The sequence below is a fragment of the Mustelus asterias genome, unplaced genomic scaffold (assembly GCF_964213995.1).
Source record: "Mustelus asterias unplaced genomic scaffold, sMusAst1.hap1.1 HAP1_SCAFFOLD_4841, whole genome shotgun sequence".
Taxonomy (NCBI): Eukaryota; Metazoa; Chordata; class Chondrichthyes; order Carcharhiniformes; family Triakidae; genus Mustelus; species Mustelus asterias.
Window position 1 is genome coordinate 2,501 of NW_027594784.1, and position 10,276 is coordinate 12,776.

General features: G+C 53.9%; 1 protein-coding gene across 1 annotated transcript in view; it reads right to left on the bottom strand.

The window, feature by feature from the left end:
* LOC144491253 (myosin-7-like) overlaps window positions 1-8,872 on the bottom strand; it is a gene marked incomplete at its 5' end in the record, with an annotated part of 11,034 nt that extends 2,162 nt beyond the window's left edge. Inside the window, 5 exons of the mRNA XM_078208935.1 lie at window positions 1,953-2,089; window positions 4,370-4,493; window positions 5,479-5,596; window positions 6,595-6,682; window positions 8,808-8,872. Coding sequence (XP_078065061.1) covers window positions 1,953-2,089; window positions 4,370-4,493; window positions 5,479-5,596; window positions 6,595-6,682; window positions 8,808-8,872 — 532 coding nt within the window. The remainder of the gene's footprint in view (window positions 1-1,952; window positions 2,090-4,369; window positions 4,494-5,478; window positions 5,597-6,594; window positions 6,683-8,807) is intronic.
* Between the last annotated feature and the right edge of the window lie 1,404 nt (window positions 8,873-10,276).

A 10,276-nucleotide genomic window follows, 5' to 3' on the forward strand; every position in this document is an offset into this window, starting at 1 on the left:
GTCTCTGCCTCCATTCCTCCTTCCAGTGATAACCTCACACTTTCCCACATTGTATTCCATCTGCCACTTCTTTGCCCACTCTCCGAACCTGTCCAAGTCCTTCCGCAGCCCCCCTGCTTCCTCAATACTACCTGTCCCTCTGCATATCTTTGTATCATCTGCAAACTGAGCAACAGCCTTCAGTTCCTTCCTCCAAATCGTTCATGTATATTGTGAAAAGTTGTGGTCCCAGCACTGATCCATGAGGCTCAGCACAGGTCACCGGCTGCCATCCTGAAAAAGACCCCTTTATCCCCACTCTCTGCCAGTCAGCCAATCCTCTATCCATGCCAGGATCTCACCCTGAACACCACGGGTTAATAGCTTAGCTCGCAACCTCCTGTAAGACAGCTTGTCAAAGGCACCTACTCTACCCAAGACCGCAAGGAACTACAAAAGGGTTGTGAATGTAGCCCAATCCATCACGCAAACCAGCCTCCCATCCATTGACTCTGTCTACACTTCCCGCTGCCTCGGGGGAAAAGCAGCCGGCATAATTAAGGACCCCCCCCCACGCACCCCGGACATTCTCTCTTCCACCTTCTTCCATCGGGAAAAAGATACAAAAGTCTGAGGTCACGTACCGACCGACTCAAGAACAGCTTCTTCCCTGCTGCTGTCAGACTTTTGAATGGACCGACCTCGCATTAAGTTGATCTTTCTCTACACCCTAGCTGTGACTGTAACACTACATTCTGCACCCTCTCCTTTCCTTCTCTATGAACGGTATGCTTTGTCTGTATAGCTCGCACGGTGGCACAGTGGGGTTAGCACTGCTGCCTCACAGCTCCAGGGACCCGGGTTCGATTCCCGGCTCGGGTCACTGTCTGTGTGGAGTCTGCACATTCTCCTCGTGTCTGCGTGGGTTTCCTCCGGGTGCTCCGGCTTCCTCCCACAGTCCTAAGACGTGCAGGTTAGGTGGATTGGCCGTGCTAAATTGCCTCTTAGAGTCCAAAGAAGTGCAGGTTAGGTGGATTGGCCATGCTAAATTGTCCCTTAGTGTCCAAAGAAGTGTAGGTTAGGTGGATTGGCCATGCTAAATTGCCTCTTAGAGTCCAAAGATGTGTAGGTTAGGCGGATTGGCCATGCTAAATTGCCCCTTAGTGTCCAAAGAAGTGTAGGTTAGGTGGATTGGCCATGCTAAATTGCCCCTTAGTGTCCAAAGAAGTGTAGGTTAGGTGGATTGGCCATGCTAAATTGCCCCTTAGTGTCCAAAGAAGTGTAGGTTAGGTGGATTGGCCATGCTAAATTGCCCCTTAGTGTCCAAAGAAGTGTAGGTTAGGTGGATTGGCCATGCTAAATTGCCCCTTAGTGTCCAAAGAAGTGTAGGTTAGGTGGATTGGCCATGCTAAATTGCCCCTTAGTGTCCAAAGATGTGCAGGTTAGGTGGATTGGCCATGCTAAATTGCCCCTTAGTGTCCAAAGATGTACAGGTTAGGTGGATTGGCCGTGCTAAATTGCCCCTTAGTGTCCAAAGATGTGTAGGTTAGGTGGATTGGCCATGCTAAATTGCCCCTTAGTGTCCAAAGACGTGCAGGTTAGGTGGATTGGCCGTGCTAAATTGCCACTTAGTGTCCAAAGATGTGCAGGTTAAGTGGATTGGCCATGCTAAATTGCCCCTTAGTGTCCAAAGATGTACAGGTTAGGTGGATTGGCCGTGCTAAATTGCCCCTTAGTGTCCAAAGATGTGTAGGTTAGGTGGATTGGCCATGCTAAATTGCCCCTTAGTGTCCAAAGATGTGCAGGTTAGGTGGATTGGCCATGCTAAATTGCCCCTTAGTGTACCTGAACAGGTGCCGGAGTGTGGCGACTGGGGGATTTTCACAGTAACTTCATCGCGGCGTTAATGTAAGCCGACTTGTGACGAATAATAAATAAAGTTTACTTTGAACCGAAGGAAAGGGCAGACGTACCTTCGCTCGACAATCTTCTTGAACTCGATCCTCATGAGGAGACCCCGCGATTGGGCCTGGATTCGGGTGATGATGCGAGCCAGACGTTCGTCTCTCAATTCCTCCAGTTGACCCAGGAGACCAGCTTTGAAAAACACCTGAGGAGGCAGCAGAGAGAATTCCCTTTCAATTCTTCTGTTCCCCGATTGTCTGCGTTCCCAAAAGGGGAACACCTCTCCTCGCCAGGGCAGGACTTACTCAGCTAATGGTCGGGCGTTGGGGGAGAGTTACAGAACAAAGAGATCTCGGGGTACAGGTTCATAGCTCCTTGAAAGTGGAGTCACAGGTGGACAGAGTGGTGAAGAAGGCATTCGGCATGCTTGGTTTCATTGGTCAGAACATTGAATACAGGAGTTGGGACGTCTTGTTGAAGTTGTACAAGACATTGGTAAGGCCACACTTGGAATACTGTGTACAGTTCTGGTCACCCTATTATAGAAAGGATATTATTAAACTAGAAAGAGTGCAGAAAAGATTTACTAGGATGCTACCGAGACTTGATGGTTTGAGTTATAAGGAGAGGCTGGATAGACTGGGACTTTTTTCTCTGGAGCGTAGGAGGCTGAGGGGTGATCTTATAGAGGTCTATAAAATAATGAGGGGCACAGATCAGCGAGATAGTCAATATCTTTTCCCAAAGGTAGGGGAGTCTAAAACTAGAGGGCATAGGGTGGCACAGTGGTTAGTCCTTGTTCCAAATGTTGCACTCTGTGTACACTGTAGGCACCTCTTTTTTTTATTAATTTGTGGGACATGGGAGTCGCTGGCTGGCCAGCATTTATTGCCCATCCCTAATTGGCCATTGAGAAGATGGTGGGTAAGCTGCCATCTTGAACCCGCTGCCTTCCCCCTTCCCACGGCGCTGTTAGGGAGGGAGCTCTGGGGTTGGGTGGCACAGTGGGTTAGCGCTGCTGCCTCACAGCGCCAGGGACCCGGGTTCGATTCCCGGCTCGGGTCACTGTCTGAGCGGAATCTGCACGTTCTCCCCGTGTCTGCGTGGGTTTCCTCCGGGTGCTCCGGTTTCCTCCCACAGTCCAAAGATGTGTAGGTTCGGTGGATTGGCCATGCTAAATTGCCCCTTAGTGTCCAAAGATGTGCAGGTTAATTGCCCCTTAGTGTCCAAAGATGTGCAGGTTAGGTGGATTGGCCATGCTAAATTGCCCCTTAGTGTCCAAAGATGTGTAAGTTAGGGGGATTGGCCATGCTAAATTGTCCCTTAGTGTCCAAAGATGTGCAGGTTAATTGCCCCTTAGTGTCCAAAGATGTGCAGGTTAGGTGGATTGGCCATGCTAAATTGCCCCTTAGTGTCCAAAGATGTGCAGGTTAATTGCCCCTTAGTGTCCAAAGATGTGCAGGTTAGGTGGATTGGCCATGCTAAATTGCCCCTTAGTGTCCAAAGATGTGTAAGTTAGGGGGATTGGCCATGCTAAATTGTCCCTTAGTGTCCAAAGATGTGCAGGTTAATTGCCCCTTAGTGTCCAAAGATGTGCAGGTTAGGTGGATTGGCCATGCTAAATTGCCCCTTAGTGTCCAAAGATGTGTAGGTTAGGTGGATTGGCCATGCTAAATTGCGCCTTAGTGTCCAAAGGTGTGTAGGTTAAGGGGATTGGCCATGCTAAATTGCCCTTAGTGTCCAAAGATGTGCGGGTTAGGTGGATTGGCCATGCTAAATTGTCCCTTAGTGTCCAAAGATGTGTAGGTTAGGTGGCTTGGCCACGCTAAATTGCCCCTTAGTGTCCAAAGATGTGCGGGTTGGGTGGATTGGCCATGCTAAATTGTCCCTTAGTGTCCAAAGATGTGCGGGTTAGGTGGATTGGCCATGCTAAATTGTCCCCTTAGTGTCCAAAGATGTGTAGGTTAGGTGGCTTGGCCATGCTAAATTGCCCCTTAGTGTCCAAAGATGTGTAGATGAGGTGGATTGGCCATGCTAAATTGCCCCTTCGTGTCCAAAGGTGTGTAGGTTAAGGGGATTGGCCAGACTAACTTGTCCCTTAGTGTCCAAAGATGGGCAGGTTAGATGGATTGGCCATGCTAAATTGTCCCTTAGTGTCCAAAGATGTGTAGGTTAGGTGGATTGGCCATGCTAAATTGTCCCTTAGTGTCCAAAGATGTGCAGGTTGGGTGGATTGGTTTGGAATGGGAGCAGGAGAGTGCTTCACTGTTTTAGGGAGAGCGGGAGGGGGTCCGTACCCAGGCAAGGTGGCCCAGGTGGGCCTTGTCTCTGGACACAGGCCTGTCTCGACCTCCCAGGGGCCCTGGCGATCAATTCAAAAGGCTTTCTCCCCTCGCTCCCACCAATGGACCACCGCCCCCCCCCCCCCCCACTGCCCACGGTACACCCGCCCCCCCACATTCCCGCTCCTCCCTCCCCCCCTCACCTTGGTGTGTCCAAACTTGTACTGGTTGTGGTCGATATCAAGGCCTCCCAGCAGTTTCTCCGCTCCTTTCCGACTGTCAATGAACTGGCCGTCGGGAATGGCGGATGGGTTCAGGATCCGGTACCTTTGTGCAGTGGGGGGGGGAGAGAGAAAATGGCAAGGATTAACCATCACCTCAGAACAACACAGGCCCACGCACAGGCCTGTCCCGGTCAGGCCCCAGCGACTAGGCCGCAGGCTTCCCTGGAATAACACAGGCCCACGCACAGGCCTGTCCCGATCAGGCCCCAGCGACTAGGCCCCAGGCTTCCCTGGAATAACACAGGCCCACGCACAGGCCTGTCCCGGTCAGGCCCCAGCGACTAGGCCCCAGGCTTCCCTGGAATAACACAGGCCCACGCACAGGCCTGTCCCGGTGAGGCCCCAGCGACTAGGCCCCAGGCTTCCCTGGAATAACACAGGCCCACGCACAGGCCTGTCCCGGTCAGGCCCCAGCGACTAGGCCCCAGGCTGCCCCGGAATGGCACAGGCCCACGCACAGGCCTGTCCCGGTCAGGCCCCAGCAACTAGGCCCCAGGCTGCTCTGGAATAACACAGGCCCACACACAGGCCTGTCCCGGTCAGGCCCCAGCGACTAGGCCCCAGGCTGCTCTGGAATAACACAGGCCCACGCACAGGCCTGTCCCGGTCAGGCTCCATTAACTAGGCCCCAGGCTGCTCTGGAATAACACAGGCCCACGCACAGGCCTGTCCCGGTCAGGCCCCAGCGACTAGGCCCCAGGCTGCTCTGGAATAACACAGGCCCACGCACAGGCCTGTCCCGGTCAGGCCCCAACGACTAGGCCCCAGGCTTCCCTGGAATAACACAGGCCCACGCACAGGCCTGTCCCGGTCAGGCCCCAACGACTAGGCCCCAGGCTTCCCTGGAATAACACAGGCCCACGCACAGGCCTGTCCAGGTCAGGCCCCAATGACTAGGCCCCAGGCTTCCCTGGAATGGCACAGGCCCACGCACAGGCCTGTCCCGGTCAGGCTCCATTAACTCGGCCAACCAGCCTCCCCCTCCACCCCTCACAACTCCCGACTTGCAAAGAAGGACACAGACAAACCTCTGTCGGAAATCTCCGTACAGGATCCGGTTGGGGAACCCCTTTCTGCAGATTCTGATGCCCTCCAGTACCCCGTTACAGCGCAGTTGGTGCATGACAAGTGCGTTGTCCATCACACCTTTGAGAGAGAGAGGGAGAGAGACAGAGAGAGATTAATGATTGTCCCGATTCTAAATCGCGAAGGGCCCAAGACTCTGAGAGTGTCTCTCTGTCAGAGAACGTCTCCCCGTCCCTTTAGAGAGGGGGTCTCTCCAATCCCCTGGCTTGGTGAAAGGGCTGAATGGCCTCCTTCTGTTCCTGTGTAACAGGCCCGAGAGAGAGAGAGAGGGGCTGAATGGCCTCCTCCTGTTCCTGTGTAATAGGCTCAAGGGAGAGGGGCTGAATGGCCTCCTCCTGTTCCTGTGTACTAGGCTCGAGGAGAGGGGCTGAATGGCCTCCTCCTGTTCCTGTGTAACAGCCTCGAGAGAGAGGGGCGGAATAGCCTCCTCCTGTTCCTGTGTAACAGGCTTAAGAGAGAGGGGCTGAATGGCCTCCTCCTGTTCCTGTGTAACAGGCTCGAGAGAGAGGGGCTGAATGGCCTCCTCCTGTTCCTGTGTAACAGGCTCGGAAAGAGGGGCTGAATGGCCTCCCCCTGTTCCTGTGTAACAGGCTCGAGAGAGAGAGAGGGGCTGAATGGCCTCCTCCTGTACCCGTGTAACAGGCTTGAGGAGGAGAGGGGCTGAATGGCCTCCTCCTGTTCCTGTGTAACAGGCTCGAGAGAGAGAGAGAGAGAGGGGCTGAATGGCCTCCTCCTGTTCCTGTGTAACAGGCTCGAGAGAGAGAGAGCGGGGCTGAATGGGCCTCCTCCTGTTTCTGTGTAACAGCCTCGAGAGAGAGAGAGAGAGAGAGGGGGGCTGAATGGCCTCCTCCTGTTCCTGTGTAACAGGCTCGGAAAGAGGGGCTGAATGGCCGCCTTCTGTTCCTGTGTAACAGGCTCAAGGAGACGGCTGAATGGCCTCCTCCTGTTCCTGTGTAACAGGCTCGAGAGAGAGAGAGAGGGGCTGAATGGGCCTCCTCCTGTTCCTATGTCACAGAATCGAGGGGGAGAGGGGCTGAATGGCCTCCCAATATTCCTACCTGGAGATTTGCGTTCATTGGGAATGATGCATCGGACAAAGTGAGGGTGCGTCGACCGGAGATTGGCCATCAGTTTGTTGAGGTTCTCCTGCGGGAAGGAGAAGAGAGACGGTCAGTCGAGGGTCCTCGGCCTAGTTGCATCCAAACCCTGAAGGCGGACACTTTGAGGGGTTCAGCTGAGGACAGGTTTGGGCAGATTGGGGCCTGTACCCCACTGGGGGGTTCAGAAGAATGAGAGCGGATCTCGGATCAAAGAACCAAGAAAATTACAGCACAGGAACAGGCCCTTCGGCCCTCCAAGCCTGCACCGACCATGCTGCCCCCGACTGAACTAAAACCCCCTCCCCTTCCGGGGACCGTATCCCTCCATTCCCATCCTATTCATGTATTTGTCCAGACGCCCCTTAAAACTCACTACCGTATCCGCTTCCACTCCCTCCCCCGGCAGCGAGTTCCAGGCACCCACCACCCTCTGTGTAAAAAACTTGCCTCGTACATCTCCTTTAAACCTTGCCCCTCGCACCTTAAACCTGTGCCCCCGAGTAATTGACTCTTCCACCCTGGGGAAAAAGCTTCTGACTATCCACTCTGTCCATGCCTCTCATAATCTTGTAGACTTCTATCAGGTCTCCCCTCAACCTCCGTCGTTCCAGTGTGAACAAACCAAGTTTCTCCAACCTCTCCTCATAGCTAATGCCCTCCATACCAGGCAACATCCTGGTAAATATTTTCTGTACCCTCTCCAAAGCCTCCACATCCTTCTGGTAGTGGGGCGACCAGAATTGAACACTGTATTCCAAGTGCGGCCTAACTAAGGTTCTATAAAGCTGCAACATGACTTGCCCAATTTTTAAACTCAATACCCCGGCCGATGAAGGCAAGCATGCCGTATGCCTTCTTGACTACCTTCTCCACCTGCGTTGCCACTTTCAGTGACCTGTGTCCCTGTACACCCAGATCCCTCTGCCTATCAATACTCTTCAGGGTTCTGCCATTTACTGTATATTTCCCATCTGCATCTGATTAAAACATGCCAGATTTTGAGTGGGAGAGGGGTTAGACTTGTTTCCCCCCACCCCGGAGGGGGTTACAGAGATAGGGAGGGGTTTAGGGGACTGGACGAGGTTACAGAGATAGGGAGGGGTGTAGGGACTGGAGGAGGTTACAGAGATAGGGAGGGGTGTAGGGGGCTGGAGGAGGTTACAGAGATAGGGAGGGGTGTAGGGAGCTGGAGGACGTTACAGAGATAGGGAGGGGGTGTAGGGGGTTGGAGGAGGTTACAGAGATAGGGAGGGGTGTAGGGGGCTGGAGGAGGTTACAGAGATAGGGAGGGGGTGTAGGGGGCTGGAGGAGGTTACAGAGATAGGGAGGGGTGTAGGGGGCTGGCACAGGTTGCAGAGATAGGGAGGGGTTTAGGGGACTGGACGAGGTTACAGAGATAGGGAGGGGTGTAGGGACTGGAGGAGGTTACAGAGATAGGGAGGGGTGTAGGGGGTTGGAGGAGGTTACAGAGATAGGGAGGGGTGTAGGGAGCTGGAGGAGGTTACAGAGATAGGGAGGGGATGTAGGGGGCTGGAGGAGGTTACAGAGATAGGGAGGGGGTGTAGGGGTTGGAGGAGGTTACAGAGATAGGGAGGGGGTGTAGGGGCTGGAGGAGGTTACAGAGATAGGGAGGGGGTGTAGGGGGCTGGAGGAGGTTACAGAGATAGGGAGGGGGTGTAGGGGGCTGGAGGAGGTTACAGAGATAGGGAGGGGGTGTAGGGGCTGGAGGAGGTTACAGAGATAGGGAGGGGGTGTAGGGGCTGGAGGAGGTTACAGAGATAGGGAGGGGGTGTAGGGGCTGGAGGAGGTTACAGAGATAGGGAGGGGGTGTAGGGGGCTGGAGGAGGTTACAGAGATAGGGAGTGGGTGTAGGGGGCTGGAGGAGGTTACAGAGATAGGGAGGGGGTGTAGGGGGCTGGAGGAGGTTACAGAGATAGGGAGGGGGTGTCGGGGGCTGGAGGAGGTTACAGAGATAGAGGGAAGTGGGCGGAGGGGATCCGGGGAAAGTACAGGAGGAGGTGAGGGGGGGGTTGAAGATGAACAGATGGCTACGGGGGTCGAAATGAACAGTGAGGACAGACGGGGCTCAGGATTCTGATGGGGTAAAGCTTCACTGAGGGGCAATTGAGGGGATACACCGAGTTATCACACAGATCTGCTCCATATCTGACCCTGTGCAGTGCGGACACCGTCTGGAAGGAAGATCCTTTCTTCTTTGTCCCTTTCTTCTGTTCCACTGCAGACAAAACGAACAAAATATCAACATTGGTACAGAGTAAAGCTCCCTCTACACTGTCCCCCATCAAACACTCCCAGGACAGGTACAGCACGGGGTTAGATACAGAGTAAAGCTCCCTCTACACTGTCCCCCATCAAACACTCCCAGGGCAGGTACAGCACGGGGTTAGATACAGAGTAAAGCTCCCTCTACACTGTCCCCCATCAAACACTCCCAGGACAGGTACAGCACAGGGTTAGATACAGAGTAAAGCTCCCTCTACACTGTCCCCATCAAACACTCCCAGGACAGGTACAGCACGGGGTTAGATACAGAGTAAAGCTCCCTCTACACTGTCCCCCATCAAACACTCCCAGGACAGGTACAGCACGGGGTTAGATACAGAGTAAAGCTCCCTCGACACTGTCCCCATCAAACACTCCCAGGACAGGTACAGCACGGGGTTAGATACAGAGTAAAGCTCCCTCTACACTGCCCCATCAAACACTCCCAGGACAGGTACAGCACGGGGTTAGATACAGAGTAAAGCTCCCTCTACACTGCCCCATCAAACACTCCCACGACAGGTTACAGCACGGCGTTAGATACAGAGTAAAGCTCCCTCTACACTGTCCCCATCAAACACTCCCAGGACAGGTACAGCACGGGGTTAGATACAGAGTAAAGCTCCCTCTACACTGCCCCATCAAACACTCCCAGGACAGGTACAGCACGGGGTTAGATACAGAGTAAAGCTCCCTCTACACTGCCCCATCAAACACTCCCACGACAGGTTACAGCACGGGGTTAGATACAGAGTAAAGCTCCCTCTACACTGCCCCATCAAACACTCCCAGGACAGGTACAGCACGGGGTTAGATACAGAGTAAAGCTCCCTCTACACTGCCCCATCAAACACTCCCACGACAGGTTACAGCACGGCGTTAGATACAGAGTAAAGCTCCCTCTACACTGCCCCATCAAACACTCCCAGGACAGGTACAGCACGGGGTTAGATACAGAGTAAAGCTCCCTCTACACTGCCCCATCAAACACTCCCACGACAGGTTACAGCACGGCGTTAGATACAGAGTAAAGCTCCCTCTACACTGTCCCCATCAAACACTCCCAGGACAGGTACAGCACGGGGTTAGATACAGAGTAAAGCTCCCTCTACACTGTCCCCATCAAACACTCCCAGGACAGGTACAGCATGGGGTTAGATACAGAGTAAAGCTCCCTCTACACTGTCCCCCATCAAACACTCCCAGGACAGGTACAGCACGGGGTTAGATACAGAGTAAAGCTCCCTCTACACTGTCCCCCATCAAACACTCCCAGGACAGGTACAGCACGGGGTTAGATACAGAGTAAAGCTCCCTCCACACTGTCCCCCCATCAAACACTCCCAGGACAGGTACA